Genomic DNA, 20442 nt, shown 5'->3' on the forward strand with positions numbered 1-20442 from the left:
CCTGGATGTTTTGGCTCTGAGTGAAACGAAGCTCAAGGGTAAAGGGGAAGAGTGGTTTGGAAATGTCTGGGGAGTGAAGTCAGGGGTTAGTGAGAGGACAAGAGCAAGGGAAGGAGTAGCAATACTCCTGAAACAGGAGTTGTGGGAGTATGTGATAGAATGTAAGAAAGTAAATTCTCGATTAATATGGGTAAAATTGAAAGTTGATGGAGAGAGGTGGGTGATTATTGGTGCATATGCACCTGGGCATGAGAAGAAAGATCATGAGAGGCAAGTGTTTTGGGAGCAGCTAAATGAGTGTGTTAGCGGTTTTGATGCACGAGACCGGGTTATAGTGATGGGTGATTTGAATGCAAAGGTGAGTAATGTGGCAGTTGAGGAAATAATTGGTATGCATGGGGTGTTCAGTGTTGTAAATGGAAATGGTGAAGAGCTTGTAGATTTATGTGCTGAAAAAGGACTGATGATTGGGAATACCTGGTTTAAAAAGCGAGATATACATAAGTATACTTATGTAAGTAGGAGAGATGGCCAGAGAGCGTTATTGGATTACGTGTTAATTGACAGGCGTGCGAAAGAGAGACTTTTGGATGTTAATGTGCTGAGAGGTGCAACTGGAGGGATGTCTGATCATTATCTTGTGGAGGCTAAGGTGAAGATTAGTATGGGTTTTCAGAAAAGAGGAGTGAATGTTGGGGTGAAGAAGGTGGTGAGAGTAAGTGAGCTTGGGAAGGAGACCTGTGTGGGGAAGTACCAGGAGAGACTGTGTACAGAATGGAAAAAGGTGAGAACAATGGAAGTAAGGGGAGTCGGGGAGGAATGGGATGTATTTAGGGAATCAGTGATGGATTGCGCAAAAGATGCTTGTGGCATGAGAAGAGTGGGAGGTGGGCTGTTTAGAAAGGGTAGTGAGTGGTGGGATGAAGAAGTAAGAGTATTAGTGAAAGAGAAGAGAGAGGCATTTGGACGATTTTTGCAGGGAAAAAATGCAATTGAGTGGGAGAAGTATAAAAGAAAGAGACAGGAGGTCAAGAGAAAGGTGCAAGAGGTGAAAAAAAGGGCAAATGAGAGTTGGGGTGAGAGACTATCAGTAAATTTTAGGGAGAATAAAAAGATGTTCTGGAAGGAGGTAAATAGGGTGCGTAAGACAAGGGAGCAAATGGGAACTTCAGTGAAGGGCGTAAATGGGGAGGTGATAACAAGTAGCGGTGATGTGAGAAGGAGATGGAATGAGTATTTTGAAGGTTTGTTGAATGTGTCTGATGACAGAGTGGCAGATATAGGGTGTTTTGGTCGAGGTGGTGTGCAAAGTGAGAGGGTTAGGGAAAATGATTTGGTAAACAGAGAAGAGGTAGTAAAAGCTTTGCGGAAGATGAAAGCCGGCAAGGCAGCAGGTTTGGATGGTATTGCAGTGGAATTTATTAAGAAAGGGGGTGACTGTATTGTTGACTGGTTGGTAAGGTTATTTAATGTATGTATGACTCATGGTGAGGTGCCTGAGGATTGGCGGAATGCGTGCATAGTGCCATTGTACAAAGGCAAAGGGGATAAGAGTGAGTGCTCAAATTACAGAGGTATAAGTTTGTTGAGTATTCCTGGTAAATTATATGGGAGGGTATTGATTGAGAGGGTGAAGGCATGTACAGAGCATCAGATTGGGGAAGAGCAGTGCGGTTTCAGAAGTGGTAGAGGATGTGTGGATCAGGTGTTTGCTTTGAAGAATGTATGTGAGAAATACTTAGAAAAGCAAATGGATTTGTATGTAGCATTTATGGATCTGGAGAAGGCATATGATAGAGTTGATAGAGATGCTCTGTGGAAGGTATTAAGAATATATGGTGTGGGAGGCAAGTTGTTAGAAGCAGTGAAAAGTTTTTATCGAGGATGTAAGGCATGTGTACGTGTAGGAAGAGAGGAAAGTGATTGGTTCTCAGTGAATGTAGGTTTGCGGCAGGGGTGTGTGATGTCTCCATGGTTGTTTAATTTGTTTATGGATGGGGTTGTAAAGGAGGTAAATGCAAGAGTCCTGGAAAGAGGGGCAAGTATGAAGTCTGTTGGGGATGAGAGAGCTTGGGAAGTGAGTCAATTGTTGTTCGCTGATGATACAGCGCTGGTGGCTGATTCATGTGAGAAACTGCAGAAGCTGGTGACTGAGTTTGGTAAAGTGTGTGGAAGAAGAAAGTTGAGAGTAAATGTGAATAAGAGCAAGGTTATTAGGTACAGTAGGGGTGAGGGTCAAGTCAATTGGGAGGTGAGTTTGAATGGAGAAAAACTGGAGGAAGTGAAGTGTTTTAGATATCTGGGAGTGGATCTATCAGCGGATGGAACCATGGAAGCGGAAGTGGATCATAGGGTGGGGGAGGGGGCGAAAATTTTGGGAGCCTTGAAAAATGTGTGGAAGTCGAGAACATTATCTCGGAAAGCAAAAATGGGTATGTTTGAGGGAATAGTGGTTCCAACAATGCTGTATGGTTGCGAGGCGTGGGCTATGGATAGAGATGTGCGCAGGAGGATGGATGTGCTGGAAATGAGATGTTTGAGGACAATGTGTGGTGTGAGGTGGTTTGATCGAGTAAGTAACGTAAGGGTAAGAGAGATGTGTGGAAATAAAAAGAGCGTGGTCGAGAGAGCAGAAGAGGGTGTTTTGAAATGGTTTGGGCACATGGAGAGAATGAGTGAGGAGAGATTGACCAAGAGGATATATGTGTCGGAGGTGGAGGGAACGAGGAGAAGAGGGAGACCAAATTGGAGGTGGAAAGATGGAGTGAAAAAGATTTTGTGTGATCGGGGCCTGAACATGCAGGAGGGTGAAAGGAGGGCAAGAAATAGAGTGAATTGGAGTCATGTGGTATACAGGGGTTGACGTGCTGTCAGTGGATTGAAGCAAGGCATGTGAAGCGTCTGGGGTAAACCATGGAAAGCTGTGTAGGTATGTATATTTGCGTGTCTGGACGTGTGTATGTACATGTGTATGGGGGGGGGGGGTTGGGCCATTTCTTTCGTCTGTTTCCTTGCGCTACCTCGCAAACGCGGGAGACAGCGACAAAGTATAAAAAAAAAAAAAAAAAAAAAATATATATATATATGAAATATGGACACAAATGCTGTTGACTCACCATGGTATCAATACCAAGAGCTAGGACCATGACGAAGAAGAGCACGGACCAAGGTGTGCTGTCCACACGGCCGAGGAGGACTGGATAAGCCACGAACGCCACCTCCACCCCCAGCGAACCCAGCTTGTGTTCCCCACTGAACACGTCCTCTATAGTTACCGGGGAGTCGTTGGCCAGCTGAGTCAAGGAGGAGAACACCAAGAAGCCATAGAGGATGGACGAGGCCGCGTTGCACAGGACGATGATGACAGCGTTCCTTGTGGGCGGCAAAGACAAAACATTGTTACGAGTTGAACTCAGTAAAGGTAATTTTTATATCTTTGGTACAGTGAGATTCTCCGAGCCGTACGACATCGTTGTGGATCCAAAGAATGGCAATGGATTACTTATACTACACACATATATAATATGTTAACCTGTAAAAGTTGTTTTTGCATTACTGTATTTATTGATCTCTCATATTCACAAATGATGTTGTTACTAAGATAAACAAGCCTAAGTTAGGAATCAGTTCCTCTGGACGTCATATTTGTATATTCACTTAATATCTGATTTTGCATATCTCATGACTGTTTATTTGCCATCCACTGAAGAAAAAAAAAAAAAGCAAATCTACCGTGTTTAATGATACCAGAGGCATCATACCATTACAAATTGCAGTATATTTCAGTGTTTTATATGGATAGACTGTTCTGTGGTGTAAAAGAATTCAAGTATTTGTTCGAGGCAGTACAAAGTACGTGTGTTGTGTTTTCAAGGCTTTATGAATAAAAAGCGGATTCCTTTTTGAGATTTTGAGTAATCGGACAGTACTACCGTCAGTACTGCCTCTTACATAGAAGAAAAGAGAGATTGGTGTCCGTAACCTGATGAATCGTTTAAAAAAAGAAAAGAAAAGGGAAGATTGGTGTCCGTAATCTGGTGACTCGTAAATCCTAGCACTGTTCGGTACCGTGGAATTCGGACAAGAGATCATCCATCTGCCTCTTGTGTGGCTCGGAAACTTACTTTAGTTCCGGACTTAAGTGTTGTAGTGCGCTTCACTGCTTCGTCCTACCCTTGAATTCTACTTTAATGTGACGCAGTACCTCGTTCTCTGTCATGTCATGTGAGTGCAGTTCCCTACGTATTTTAAATTCAAGTTTAGTTAGCGCTCTTCAGAAATGGAGAAATGTTGGCTAGACTGTCTTATCTCGATGCGTTGTAGTATATCTCAGCATTTTGTATTTCCAGGGTGCTTGTTCCTATGTATTATACCTGAGGGTGTTTTCCGTGAAGGGGTTGTAAGAGGCGAGAGTAATGTGACCACCTTGGGCGAATCCCAGGCTGAAACATACTTGGCTGATGGCATCAACCCAGACTTCCAGATCCATTATTTTACCAAGTCGGACCCGAGAAGGGGAGAAGTAGTATGTTACAGATTCCAGCCAAGCCTCGCAACGCATTTTGTCATAACCTGCGAATAACACCAAAGAGAAAGTCAGTAGTTAATCTGCCTTGTATTGGGGTTCAAGTGTAATGTGATATAGCCAGCATTAACAGCACACGTTTGGTCATTATCTTGTGAATGATTCAGTAGGATTCATCTCTTTATATGACCTTGTGAGGAATCAACCTGGCAGTGTTGTGTATTTGTCACACTTCCACAACAGCTTTCGTTCACCTTTTCACGACGTACCTACATATGTGTAAGAAATCGTCACTACAAACACCGTTTCAGCATATCCCAAGACACTTCATTCCCACGATGAATCTACTATAAAGAAGACACCGAACACTTGCTTACTCCTCAATTGCCCTGCACTCTCAGCACTCTCTCTCTCTCTCTCTCTCTCTCTCTCTCTCTCTCTCTCTATATATATATATATATATATATATATATATATATATATATATATATATATATATATTATATTATATATATATATATATATATATATATATATATATATATATATATATATATTATATTATATATATATATATATATATATATATATATATATATATATATATATATATATATATATATATATATATTTATAGCCTGTGGTTCCGACCGATGAACGTGTCCAGCTTCCTGAGTGTTGCAGGAGCCTTATAAGGATAGAAGGGACTCCTGGGGCTGGATGGAAAGTTAGGTAGCTACATGTACTTGGGAAAGGAGAAACCAGCTCAGACACCACCACACGCCATCCTCAAAATTCAGACAACACGTCCAGATTCTTCTAAACAACACTATCGCTGACGTGACCGCTGAGCAGCAGACGTACTCCAGGCCAGCAGCAGAAGCACGATGATGTAAGGGAGGATGACGGTGACGTAGACGACTGTGGTGGCTCTCTTCAACCCCCTCGCGACGCACAAGAACACCATGATCCACGCTATGGCCAAGCACACGACCAGGTGGACCTGAAGCTTAAACGGCTCGGAGGAATATGACGACATTCCCAGCACGACATTCCTGGAGGGGTGGGGGGATGCGGGGAAGAGGAAGAGAAGGAAAAGTTATACTGTTTATATATATATATATATATATATATATATATATATATATATATATATAAAGATTAATATTTTGCCACCACAAACCTCAGCTATATATTTAGGTATTTACTTAAAGCTGAAGAAAAAATAAAATCGGGCTGGTAAAAAGGAAAGAAAATCCGACAACTAAAGAGAATTTTTTTTTTTTTTCTTTTTTGTAGGTTCAACAGGTTCAGATCAGCAGTTGTCCTTCTGGTTGTCCTTGACTCTGTGCCTGCTACCCCTCACCTCTTCTCATCATCCTTAACACGCACGCACCAGAGCGAGACTTGATTGTTCAGGTCTTCAAACTACACGTCACATTGGTCTTTGAGAAACTGAGGAAACCCAAAAGAAAGGGGTTGGGGGGAGGGTGCAGGAATGAAATAACAACATTACTGTTAACCAGCAGATTCTGAACTCACTTGAAATACTCCTTGCTAGCCAGATAACTGCTGTTCGACCCCGTCGTGCACCAGTCTGCAAAGAAAAGGCATTTATGAATACACTATATATATATATATATATATATATATATATATATATATATATATATGACTGGTCGTAAGGTGTGTTCAGTTTGACTTAATGATTATCGTAAGACTTACAGTTAGTCGCATAATACTTGTCCTGTTCGTAAATAATTTTTTTTTTTTATTATTATTCCATTAGACTCTTGAACTTGGTAGCATTATTATCTTTAAGCATTACGACAGTGCGACGCTTACGTAATGATAACATTACGTTTGGCATTACCCTTAAAGAGTCAGGTCAGAGGTCACGCCACCCTACAGAACAAATAAGTTCATCTGTACCTTATTACATTAAAGTTAAGCCTCACCTTATTACATTAAGTTCTGCTTATACCATATTACATTAAGTGCAGCTTTTACCGTATTACATTAAGTTCAGCTTTTACCATATTACATTAAGGTGTGTTCTACTTTACAACATGACTTCCAGTAGTGTTGGCCTTACGCTGGGCTGTGTCGTTCACACACTTTGTCCAGGGCAGTGGGGACATAAATGAGGCGCTGATGTAGTAGACTGTCCAGGCCAGTATCATGTTGTAGTAGATGCTGACGACCAGGGCCATGGTCACCATGGTCCACCCCAGCCCTAGAACACACACACATACACCATTAAACCAAATATATATATATATATATATATATATATATATATATATATATATATATATATATATATATATATTATTCATTTTATTATACTTTGTCGCTGCCTCCCGCATTAGCGAGGTAGCGCAAGGAAACAGACGAAAGAATGGCCCAACCCACCCACATACACATGTATATTCATACACGTCCACACACGCACATATACATACCTATACATTTCAACATATACATATATATAAATGTACAGACATACATACATACACATGTACATAATTCACTCATGAAATGACAACCCTCGCATGCGCGCGAGGTAGCGCTAGGATGAGACAACAAAGGCCACATTCGTTCACATTCAGTCTCTAGCTGTCATGTATGATGCACCGAAACCACAGCTCCCTTTCCACATCCAGGCCCCAAAAAGCTTTCCATGGTTTACCCCAGACGCTTCACATTCTCTGGTTCAATCCATTGACAGAACGTCGACCCTGGTATACCACATCGTTCCAATTCACTCTATTCCTTACACGCCTTTCACCCTCCTGCATATATCTATATATTCGTATGATGGAAAGGATCACAATTGAGTGCGTGTTTGATTATCATCCTATTTATAATGGATGTTTTTTTTCAGTAACCATGAATGGAACTTTCTCTGTTGAATTTTCATATAGCTCATGGACAGACAACCTTTAGTTTCACACAAAATGAAAAGTAGACAGGGTGGGTGCCAGTGTGCTGTTGAAAATGGCACCAGTGCTATGATGTCAGTATGTAGAAATGATAAATGTTTTTGAAGTTACGTGTTTAAGGTCGATGCTGGATAAAACTATCTGCATATCATTAATCAGTAATTTTATATTTGGTCTACCCTGCTCGGGTGTGGGAAAACGACCATCATTCAGGTGAACAACACCCCCTCCATATCTCGTTTTCGTTTTCTGTACTCCAAAAGAGTCAGTAAAATTGCTTTGATGGCGTTGCCCATCCTTCGTAGCCATGATGACACAAGCTTGAGTGCCCGTGTTGTTAACACCATCTTTCTCTCCCTGCATCACCACGGGCTACCGATGATTTGCTCCCACCGCTGCTATGACCTCCTTGGGGGCTGGTCAGTGGGAAGTGTGTTGTCTGGATTTACTTTCTGGGGGAGGGCTAGTGGATGGTGTGCCGCCTTGCTTGCTTGTTTACACCAGCCAGCGTCGCGCTGAGCTGTGGCATGGGAGTGTTTCGCACTCCCCATGTTGTTGCCTGCCTGATGTTTCCTACTGACTCTTAACTACTGGTGCTTCGCTGTGTGTGTGCATCCTGGTTGATGAGGAGTGGAGTGACGGGCTGCAGACCCCCCCCCCCCCCCACACACACACACACCTCCACTCCTTCTTGGGGAGTGGGCTGCGTTGGTCGCCAGGCCGCCCCCGTCTCGTAGCTTCAGCAACATCGGCCGATGGGTTACGACTGGCGCATGCGCAAGTCTCGGCGGCTGCAGGCATCGTGCATCAGTCTCCAACTGGGCCAGCAACATTCAGATGGGGCTACCCTGTGCCTCGTGCGACGGCCGAGGCATACCTAGCACAAACCTGAACCCCCAGGGAGGGAGGGAGGGGGGCGTAACATGTGATGCCCCACCACCACCCCAGCCTCCGCCCGAAGGGAGCACCACCACCACCACCCCAGAACCTCCACCCTGGGTGTATTCCTGGCCCCTGTTATCAAATGAGGCAGGCGTCTGGAAAGTAAGACTCCGTGCCGTGCAATCACTGGATTACTTCCTTGTCCAAGAAGAATTTTGCTCACTTCACATTCAGTCCCTGTTGAAACTTCCGTTACAAGAAATGTGTATTTTATAGAAAATTGAACATACACGATGAAAAGCCATTGCAAATGATGACAATGGAAGGAGTGATCATTGCTGAATCCCATTTCATCATTTTGTTCTGAATAATGACAGTGGAGGAACTTCACTAAGCATATCATTAACAAGTGTGATCCGAGATTGTGATATCAAATATATGGGAAGATAAAGTACGTCGAAATGACCGTTGTGTAGCAAGTGGCTTTGACTAATTTTAAGAAACTGTTGTGAGCTGTTATTGTGTATTATTACAAGTGTGTGTTCAAGCATTAGTGTTCCAAGTAAGGTAAACTTAAAAAAGAAAATCTGAAAATGTTTTGCATTTCAGTTACCATAAATTCTCCGCTCAGAGAGGAAGAAAATTTCAGTCCCCTTACCCCTTTTGCTGTGGAAGTCCTAATATCCAAGATGCACTGTGTGTGTGTGTGTGTATGTGTGTGTGTGTGTGTGTGTGTGTGACATTCTCTCCCCACGAACTAAATTGCTCTCAAAACACCAGCTCTACTAGACTTAGACCAGAGATAGAATCGCCTCAACGTCCTATTTGAACACTTATCCGCTCCACTTTGAACTGTGCTTCTTCTGCTGAATCTTTTCTGCTTATCGAGTCTCTTACAGATGTAGTGTGTGTGGCTTTTTATAGCCTCAATGTGTCCGGGTGTTCAGCTTAAAGTTTTGTATAGTCTATATATGTATCCTTTAGCTTCTCTGTATATCTATCTGCTATGGTCCGTAAGCTCTAGTACTCATCCCACACGCCATGTATCCAGTCAATAGCATCAGTTTGCGCATGTATCCATCCTGACGGTGTAGATGCGCATGCATGCATGCATCCCACAGAGCTAGTGCGTCTCATGTATGTAGGACCAGTCTGTGTATATATCCGCCCACAAGTTCCAGTAGTACGCAAATATCCATCCTATGTCTTGTATGCTTGTATATATATATATATATATATATATATATATATATATATATATATATATATATATATTTTTTTTTTTTTTTTTTTTTTTTTTTTTTTTTTTTTTTTATACTTTGTCGCTGTCTCCCGCGTTTGCGAGGTAGCGCAAGGAAACAGACGAAAGAAATGGCCCAACCCCCCCCCCCATACACATGTACATACACACGTCCACACACGCAAATATACATACCTACACAGCTTTCCATGGTTTACCCCAGACGCTTCACATGCCTTGCTTCAATCCACTGACAGCACGTCAACCCCTGTATACCACATGACTCCAATTCACTCTATTTCTTGCCCTCCTTTCACCCTCCTGCATGTTCAGGCCCCGATCACACAAAATCTTTTTCACTCCATCTTTCCACCTCCAATTTGGTCTCCCTCTTCTCCTCGTTCCCTCCACCTCCGACACATATATCCTCTTGGTCAATCTCTCCTCACTCATTCTCTCCATGTGCCCAAACCATTTCAAAACACCCTCTTCTGCTCTCTCGACCACGCTCTTTTTATTTCCACACATCTCTCTTACCCTTACGTTACTTACTCGATCAAACCACCTCACACCACACATTGTCCTCAAACATCTCATTTCCAGCACATCCATCCTCCTGCGCACATCTCTATCCATAGCCCACGCCTCGCAACCATACAGCATTGTTGGAACCACTATTCCCTCAAACATACCCATTTTTGCTTTCCGAGATAATGTTCTCGACTTCCACACATTTTTCAAGGCTCCCAAAATTTTCGCCCCCTCCCCCACCCTATGATCCACTTCCGCTTCCATGGTTCCATCCGCTGACAGATCCACTCCCAGATATCTAAAACACTTCACTTCCTCCAGTTTTTCTCCATTCAAACTCACCTCCCAATTGACTTGACCCTCACCCCTACTGTACCTAATAACCTTGCTCTTATTCACATTTACTCTCAACTTTCTTCTTCCACACACTTTACCAAACTCAGTCACCAGCTTCTGCAGTTTCTCACATGAATCAGCCACCAGCGCTGTATCATCAGCGAACAACAATTGACTCACTTCCCAAGCTCTCTCATCCCCAACAGACTTCATACTTGCCCCTCTTTCCAGGACTCTTGCATTTACCTCCCTTACAACCCCATCCATAAACAAATTAAACAACCATGGAGACATCACACACCCCTGCCGCAAACCTACATTCACTGAGAACCAATCACTTTCCTCTCTTCCTACACGTACACATGCCTTACATCCTCGATAAAAACTTTTCACTGCTTCTAACAACTTGCCTCCCACACCATATATTCTTAATACCTTCCACAGAGCATCTCTATCAACTCTATCATATGCCTTCTCCAGATCCATAAATGCTACATACAAATCCATTTGCTTTTCTAAGTATTTCTCACATACATTCTTCAAAGCAAACACCTGATCCACACATCCTCTACCACTTCTGAAACCGCACTGCTCTTCCCCAATCTGATGCTCTGTACATGCCTTCACCCTCTCAATCAATACCCTCCCATATAATTTACCAGGAATACTCAACAAACTTATACCTCTGTAATTTGAGCACTCACTCTTTTCCCCTTTGCCTTTGTACAATGGCACTATGCACGCATTCCGCCAATCCTCAGGCACCTCACCATGAGTCATACATACATTAAATAACCTTACCAACCAGTCAACAATACAGTCACCCCCTTTCTTAATAAATTCCACTGCAATACCATCCAAACCTGCTGCCTTGCCGGCTTTCATCTTCCGCAAAGCTTTTACTACCTCTTCTCTGTTTACCAAATCATTTTCCCTAACCCTCTCACTTTGCACACCACCTCGACCAAAACACCCTATATCTGCCACTCTGTCATCAGACACATTCAACAAACCTTCAAAATACTCATTCCATCTCCTTCTCACATCACCGCTACTTGTTATCACCTCCCCATTTACGCCCTTCACTGAAGTTCCCATTTGCTCCCTTGTCTTACGCACCCTATTTACCTCCTTCCAGAACATCTTTTTATTCTCCCTAAAATTTACTGATAGTCTCTCACCCCAACTCTCATTTGCCCTTTTTTTCACCTCTTGCACCTTTCTCTTGACCTCCTGTCTCTTTCTTTTATACTTCTCCCACTCAATTGCATTTTTTCCCTGCAAAAATCGTCCAAATGCCTCTCTCTTCTCTTTCACTAATACTCTTACTTCTTCATCCCACCACTCACTACCCTTTCTAAACAGCCCACCTCCCACTCTTCTCATGCCACAAGCATCTTTTGCGCAATCCATCACTGATTCCCTAAATACATCCCATTCCTCCCCGACTCCCCTTACTTCCATTGTTCTCACCTTTTTCCATTCTGTACACAGTCTCTCCTGGTACTTCCCCACACAGGTCTCCTTCCCAAGCTCACTTACTCTCACCACCTTCTTCACCCCAACATTCACTCCTCTTTTCTGAAAACCCATACTAATCTTCACCTTAGCCTCCACAAGATAATGATCAGACATCCCTCCAGTTGCACCTCTCAGCACATTAACATCCAAAAGTCTCTCTTTCGCACGCCTGTCAATTAACACGTAATCCAATAACGCTCTCTGGCCATCTCTCCTACTTACATAAGTATACTTATGTATATCTCGCTTTTTAAACCAGGTATTCCCAATCATCAGTCCTTTTTCAGCACATAAATCTACAAGCTCTTCACCATTTCCATTTACAACACTGAACACCCCATGTATACCAATTATTCCCTCAACTGCCACATTACTCACCTTTGCATTCAAATCACCCATCACTATAACCCGGTCTCGTGCATCAAAACCGCTAACACACTCATTTAGCTGCTCCCAAAACACTTGCCTCTCATGATCTTTCTTCTCATGCCCAGGTGCATATGCACCAATAATCACCCACCTCTCTCCATCAACTTTCAATTTTACCCATATTAATCGAGAATTTACTTTCTTACATTCTATCACATACTCCCACAACTCCTGTTTCAGGAGTATTGCTACTCCTTCCCTTGCTCTTGTCCTCTCACTAACCCCTGACTTCACTCCCCAGACATTTCCAAACCACTCTTCCCCTTTACCCTTGAGCTTCGTTTCACTCAGAGCCAAAACATCCAGGTTCCTTTCCTCAAACATACTACCTATCTCTCCTTTTTTCACATCTTGGTTACATCCACACACATTTAGGCACCCCACTCTGAGCCTTCGAGGAGGATGATCACTCCCCGCGTGACTCCTTCTTCTGTTTCCCATTTTAGAAAGTTAATACAAGGAGGGGAGGATTTCCGGCCCCCCGCTCCCGTCCCCTCTAGTCGCTTTCTACGACACGCGAGGAATACGTGGGAAGTATTCTTTCACCCCTATCCCCAGGGATAATATACATATATATACACATACACACACACACACACACACACACACATATGCACATACACACACACACACACACATACATATATATACATATGAAAAATGTAAGAACAATTTAGAAACAAACTTTTAGCTTGAAATGAATGAAAAAAATGAATGTCACATAATGGTTCAACCTCTGGCTATGGAAAAGGAAATGTACAATTTATTCACACAAACGTCAATAGCAGTTCTCATCAATTTCACCACTGTGTCAATAAGCTTCAATGTCTAAGCTACATTTTTCTCCAACTTCACTATTTTCTTGTCAAAAACACCATGCATGAAAACTATCACTCCATTAACACAACTATAAACATTTACTTCCCCTTTAAAAGTTCTGGGGAAGTCTGTCTCGATACACTGCGGCGAGGCGACGCGACGCTGACACAATCACTGTCACAATATCACTTCTGCCTCCTCAAGTCAATCTCTCAGCCACAGTGCCGGCCTTCATCGTCGAAATCGGTCTTCTTCCTCATTTGCCGAACCCGTCCTCTAATGTACTGACCCAACGAGGTCAAGGCTGATGAAGACGCTTCGAGACGCGTAGTTCCGCTGACTAGACTGTGATTGGCTGGGTATATATATATATATATATATATATATATATATATATATATATATATATAATCTGCTCCTCCCTCCACGAGTAATGTAAGACTGGCGAACTTTCCTCTCCAGACTATTTATGTATATATGTAAAGTCTCCTCAAGTGATTAAGTTTTGTTATTTGATACACTATATCTTGGGAAAGTAACGGCATGAGTAACTAATTTCTTTCCGACTACATAAGGCAATTAGTAAAAATAGAATAGAAATAGATAAATAATCTGATATGAACCCCCATTTCTCCTTTGTTGATAGTTTTATATGCTTGCTGCCTTTTTCCAATTGAAATCACAACCCTCTCCGAAAAACTACATAGTCTAATCATACGGCAGAAGAGATGATACAAGGCTACCCAGAACACATGCACACACTCACAGAGATAGGGTACTTACCAAGACATATGGGAGCCATGGAGGCATAGGCGTTGGTGGGTCCAAGACTTAGGTACTGGCCTAAGGATATGTCGACGAAGAACACTGGAAAGCCCATCAGTAAAGAACACAGACCATACGGGATCAGGAACGTAACTGCCAATGTCAACCATAACACCAAGTTAATGCTGCCACATTACTTTAAAATGTACATGACACATTAAGCCACACTTGAATACGATGATAAGACCTATTGGTATTACCATCAAAGATTTGCTTTTGGGTAGACAACATATCAAGTCACACTTTAAACCCTATCAAATGAATAAATATCCATAAAAAAATTGCCAAATGGAATGCCAAATTTGGAAATAATGATTCATTAGCACAATACAGTAACACAGTGGCAGCCGACAGTCGGGATTTATAAAGGAAGAGCTAGCTTAGGTTACATTATAACTACATTTGGACGAGTTTACTGCTTACTATATTTATTCTCAGTCAATTTATAAGCAGATTAATGACTGCATCACACAACGTAGAGTGGAATGTGCTTATGTATAATAAACACTCATCTGACTTATCTAATCAGTCATCAGCCATCATTCGCTTCACCGTATCTTGTGCCATGATCTTTGACATTATCACCATTGTTATGTTCTTACCTCCACCATGCTTATAACAGAAGTAGGGGAAGCGCCACATGTTGCCAAGTCCAACAATGTGTCCAATCTGGATGAGAAGTCCCTCGAAACTGGTTTTCCATGTTAGTCTCTCTTGCCCAGGCCCCTGCAACCACGTCATCGCAAACTGAAAGAACGTAGTCATTGCATTTAATGAGACTAGGGTGAAATGATTGTATGTGAAGGCAGAGGTAGTCATTGCATTTAGTGAGACTAGGGTGAAATGAGTGTATGTGAAGGCAGAGGAACAAGGTAATCTAAATGGTTGCTGTAGAGTTGACATTGTCGAACAGCAGCCATTTAGATTCGTGTGTGGACCTACCCTTTCATCTATGAACGACCCGCAAGGATCATTAGGTGATATCTGTTTTTACTAATTCAACTACTAAACTCATGATGTCACCTCTTCAGATTTAACCATTGCATTGGTTGTATTTGTGTGGATGTGATTATATAGTGTGCCCTCGTCAACGAAATTGTAGTGGTCTTGCCCTGCATTCTTGGAATTCCACCATAAGTGTTATATATTCTACATTTCATACTGTTGTTATACGCCATAAGACCCAGGGGTCAAACAGCTTTCAAGTTTGTCGGATGTATATATGGGGGTCCAAATAAATGTTTCCATTGTTTATTATGATCGGAATATTAAAGGGTTTTAGCCCAAGCACATTGTAAGTCTTATAAAAACATTGAAGTAACCACACAGGATTTAGAGTAGACTTATAAATCCTTCAAACAAGCCGGTTCTGTTTAAGATTAATATCCTCATTTGATGTATGTTACTGGCGTATTCGTGTATTATGAATTTTCGATTATTTTTTAGAAATGTTTAAGTTCCAACAATGTAGGCGTACCTGTTGACATTCATTTCCTCCTTGACTGTGCTTCCTGTTGTCCTGGTAAAAAATGTAAGCCATGTCTTCTCAAGCTATCTTCCTTTAACTCTTGTGATAACCTAATGATTCCTAAGTCTCTTAGATACATTAACAGTAGTGGGTCGTTATGACAGTGATCAAATGTAGCTGCTATCACGATGCCATGTTTAAGAATGGACGTTCTGTGGGTGCCGCCATTGAAGATTTGTTTATGTTATGCTTTACAGTACCCGGACGTTACCCCAGTGAGAGGAGAGGTCATCGAATGACACCTACGTGCTCGTGCCAAGCCTGGTAGTGGCAAATGTGGCGAAGCGACATAATAAAAGCAACACTAAAGTTCTGGTGAAAATGGAGAATTCTGCGTGTCAGCTATATACTGGTAAGTCACTGTATTTTGTTTCAGGTCACAGTCGTGTAAGTTTCGTATGTTGATTGCATTTGTCCTGTAGTTTTGGAAATATTTGCAAGTGTTCTTCAAATGAACGGCCAAGCAGGCTGGCCTTGTGATCCTGGAACAGGCTATGGCCACACTGTGACTCGCAACGCTTGTAAGTTAGGGTAGGTTACGTCCCGTCACATTTATTCTACAACAAAGGACATGGTTAATATATTGAGTTTTTTTGGTGGTCAGAATAACAATGTTTGTTCTTGATTGTTTATGTCGCTTAGAGTCCGATTTTTGCTATTTGATTTTATGGTAAGGATAGACTTCATTATGATGAGTGCATTAAGGCACACACACACACACACACACAGCACATAACGTCCGTTATAAAGATTTTATATTTATTAATAACACACGAGATATGTCACACTAGGCGGCTTTTGCATTGCATCTTGAGAAGTGCACGAACGATTTTAAACGAGGCGAGATATGTTATCTGCGTATTTGCACTTGTACCCCCTGGGAGACGGTTCAGTCAGTACTCGTGGTGCCCCACCTCGTAATCTTTTTCCCAGTGATAAGATTTTTGCCATTAAGGCAGTAACTAACAATTGGCGCTCACCGTAGGGAGTTTAAAGAGGAATGTTTTCCCGAAGATGCTGAGAGTGTGATTGTGGACTGATTGCCAACAACCTGTCCATTATTAAATACGCAAAGAATTATAATCTTAATATTAGTGAAGGTCTTTACAAATTGGATAACTTTATTGTTGATAACATTTGTAAACAATTCACCTTTTTTTCCACATAGTAAGTTTATGATACGCTTGGTGTCTGTCTTGGACAATCGCATGCTTACCAAATGGCGTCCTAGCTTCGTCTCTTCTTTATATAGCAACTGAATGTTATATTTCTCTCGTGGGTCTCCCCTGATGATATGATTATTACACGAAGGTGCACTTGGGAACTTATCGTGTTTCATTTTCCCCGTAGACTCTTAGGAATATACTTGATCACGCGCAAAATTGTTATCCTTTCCGATATATATATATATATATATATATATATATATATATATATATATATATATATATATATATATATATGATTACAGTGGGTGCCATATATTGCGTCTTGCACCCTGTGAAGGTCGTGCCTGCGTCAGAGGTAATGAGTGCTGGCGGGACGAGGAATATTTCTTTGAACTTCGCATAGGCTTTACTAATAGAGTGCGAGTAATCATGTTCTTGCTGTTCATAACCTTTATCTTTTTGTGCTTAATAACGCCGTCGTTAGATTGAATGGTAGTCGACACATGTATGCAGCTTTATCGGTTACGTTTCTCTCTCTAGACAAATACTTCATCCTTCTCCTAAATTTAGAAGTCTCTCTCTCCTTTTTGTATGCATAGCTGACTTTTCAAGATCAGGGAACCGCTTCACCTGTGGCAGCGACACTAACAGTTGGCCAGTGTGTGAATCATGAGCGAAAAAAAAAAAAAAAGCTTAACGACTGATGTGCGGTAGGTTTCTTGGCTGTGGGAATACGTCCTTGAAACTGCGACAGTGTGGAAGAGGCTGGGGGGATTTTACCGCACCAGGATGTGGGACCTAGGGGACTCGCCAGGCGCATAATGAATATATTATTAGTAGGAACACATCGTATAGGCCCTTGAGTCTTGCCTTTTTATAAGTGCAATATATCACTAGTATTAGTCAAATTCGTGTAAAACAATATTGGTGCAGGAGTAAATTTATTATTTAAAATTACTTTAGTAATTACTTAAAATTAATTTCGAATATTGTTAGAGAAAAAAAGGGGAGCAGCTAATAGCAATAATCAAAGGCTTTGTTGGATGAAACACATTAGTACGCTTTTGCAGTTAGGAAAAAAATCGATAATTAAACTCATGTAATTAAGGAAGTTCGTGAAACTTACTTTTTTCATTATTCATTATTAGTTAATCATTGGCAGTTAAGTATGGATACATTTATTTTTCCTTTCGAGGTTTTAAAAAGGGCTGAAATAATCATGTAAATTATTTTCATCACATATATATCCCTGGAAGGATCGCCTTTCCCCCAGGCTAATGCCGCGACGAATTTATAATTTAAAGAGACTACTATATCATTGAAAAGGTAACAATAGTTGTAAAAGAATATTAGTAGCCTTATGAAATGCAGGAGTAATAAAAGTGGCAATATTTGGAAAAGTAACGTGCCATAGATGTACACACATATCGTGCTCTACGGCTAACATTCTCGTATAAACAGCTTATCAATCAGAATACTCGTCTACAGCTTTTCAATCCTTAGAATATTCGTTTCCGCTGCCAGAGATGTACCCATGACAAAACATTGTCCTCTTTATGTTTGTATTATGAAGTTATATAGAAAATAGTATTCAATATTCTTTCATTTGAGTAAGAAATGTTTGGCTTTAAAAAGAAGTAATTAATAGTATAGCAATATCGGTGCTTTCAGAAAGGATTATTAAAATCTTATTTACTGCATAATTACTTAATTTTGTGCAATCATATAAAATATACCACTTTTTTAATTTATGCACGACTTTGATTAATAGATTTATGTGTAAAAGAATTACATTGCGCAAAAAAAAGTTTCCAATGAAAATAATAGTTCCATAGAAATCTGCCAAATTTGATTCTGTTATTCAAGGGTCGTATCACATAACTCCTTAATTAAGGGTTTCCTTCCATGATACCCGTATAAACTGGCAGTTTTTGCTTATATACTCAACGAGGCTTCATCTAGTTTTCCGATATGGTGAAGTATGTCATAATTTCACTCCATCATCACGCTCATACCCCTTAGAACTCTATGGGGAATGGGAGGATTAGTCATCAGACCTGCCAGGTACTGCTTAAAAGTAATACGGAAAAACTTTCCTATTGTAGCATGTTAGCATGTCCTCGCCAAGTTGCACGGGATCACACTTTTGTGTATTAGTTTCGACATCAGGTAAACCGAAAATTGTTAGTAAATGTTTTTTGTTAAGGTTAAGATAATTTTACTTACAGTCCCTAGGCAGTGTCAGGAAGACAGCCACTAACGCACTGTATAACTCAACACTAGACGCCGGGCAACATCCAACTGGGTGCTCGAGTTTGACTTGATCGGAGGAGAGTTGCCGGTACTCGGGAGTATTAGTGTCAAAACGGTGCTAGGAATGAGCCAACAGCTTGAGACGTTTCCAAATATACTTAGAAAAACATGGATTTGTATGTAGCATTTATGGATCTGGAGAAGGCATATGATAAGGCTAATACAGATAGTTTGTGGGAGGTCTTAAGAGTATTTGGTGTGGGAGGTAAACAGTGAAAGCAGTGAAAAGTTTTTACCAAGGGTGCAAAGCATGAGTAGGAGTAGGAAGAGGGGAAAGTGATTGGTTTCCAGAGCATGTCTGTCTGCGGCAGTGTATGATGTCTCCATGGTTGTTTAATTATTTGTGGATGGGGTGGTTAAGGAGGTAAATGCAAGAGTTTTGCAGAGATTGGCCAGTATGCATTCTCTTGAAGACGAGAGGGCCTGGGAATCAGTCGTTGTTCGCCGATGATACATCTCTGGTGGCTAATTGGAGTGAGAAATTGCAGAGGTTGGCGACTGAGTCTGCAAAAGTGTGTGAAAGGTGAAAGTTGAGAATAAATGTGAATAAGAGTACGGTTATTAGGTTAAGTAGGGTTGAGGGACAAGTTAATTGGGATGTAAGTTTGAATGGAGAAAAATTGGAGGAAGTGAAGTGTTTTATGTATCTGGGAATCGACTTAGCAGCGAATGGAACCATGGAAGCGGAAGTGAGTCACAGGGTGAGGGAGGAGGCAAAGATTCTAGGAGCAATGAAGTATGTGTGGAAGGAGATAATGTTAATTCGGAGAGAGAAAATGGGCATGTTTGAAGGAATAGTAGTTCCATCAATGTTTTATGGTTGCAAGGCATGGGCTATAGATAAGAGTTGTACAGAGGAGGGTGGATGTGTTGGAAATGAAATGTTTGAGGACAATATGTGGTGTGAGGTGATTTGATCAAGTAAGTAATAAAAGGGTAAGAGATGTGTGGAAATAAAAAGAGTGTGGTTGAGAGAGCAGAAGAGGGTGTGTTGAAGTGGTTTAGACATAAAGAGAATAAGTGGGTAAAGATTGACACAGGATATATGCGTCAGAGGTGGAGGGAACAAGAAGCAGGAGACCTAATTGGAGTGAAAAAGATTTTGAGCAATCAGGGCCTAAACATACAGGAGGGTGAGAGGCGTGCAAGGAATAGAGTGAATTGGAACAATGTGGTATACCGGGGTCGACGTGCATCTGGGGTAAACCATGGAAAAGGTCTGTGGGGCCTGGATGTGGATAGGGAGCTGTGGTTTTGATGCTTTACATGACAGCTAAAGACTGAGTGTGAATGAATGTGGCCTTTTTTTTGTCTTTTCCTGGCGCTATTTCACTGAAGGAGGGGATAGCAATGCAGTTTTCCTGCGAGGCAGGGTAGCG

At 41.4% G+C, this 20442-nt stretch overlaps 1 protein-coding gene and 1 long non-coding RNA gene across 3 annotated transcripts in view; one reads left to right on the forward strand and one right to left on the reverse strand.

The window, feature by feature from the left end:
* Positions 1-19178, reverse strand: part of LOC139755608 (sodium- and chloride-dependent glycine transporter 2-like) — a 24938-nt gene extending 5760 nt beyond the window's left edge. The window contains exons 1-8 of the mRNA XM_071674159.1: positions 18977-19178; positions 14656-14800; positions 14012-14146; positions 6621-6761; positions 6068-6122; positions 5390-5580; positions 4374-4572; positions 3117-3372 (exon numbers count right to left, since the gene is read on the reverse strand). Coding sequence (XP_071530260.1) covers positions 3117-3372; positions 4374-4572; positions 5390-5580; positions 6068-6122; positions 6621-6761; positions 14012-14146; positions 14656-14794 — 1116 coding nt within the window. The 5' untranslated portion in view covers positions 14795-14800; positions 18977-19178. The remainder of the gene's footprint in view (positions 1-3116; positions 3373-4373; positions 4573-5389; positions 5581-6067; positions 6123-6620; positions 6762-14011; positions 14147-14655; positions 14801-18976) is intronic.
* The window catches only part of LOC139755610 (uncharacterized), a 30840-nt gene that overhangs the window by 4757 nt on the left and 5641 nt on the right, over positions 1-20442 (forward strand). Inside the window, exons 1-2 of one of the 2 annotated variants that reach the window (XR_011714134.1) lie at positions 15496-15584; positions 15779-15933. This is a non-coding gene — a long non-coding RNA (uncharacterized lncRNA). Of the gene's footprint in view, positions 1-15495; positions 15585-15778; positions 15934-20442 lie in introns of those variants that run through there. The other variant, XR_011714133.1, reaches the window with a different exon arrangement.

Source organism: Panulirus ornatus, chromosome 19 (genome assembly GCF_036320965.1).
Source record: "Panulirus ornatus isolate Po-2019 chromosome 19, ASM3632096v1, whole genome shotgun sequence".
In the NCBI taxonomy this organism is placed as follows: Eukaryota; Metazoa; Arthropoda; class Malacostraca; order Decapoda; family Palinuridae; genus Panulirus; species Panulirus ornatus.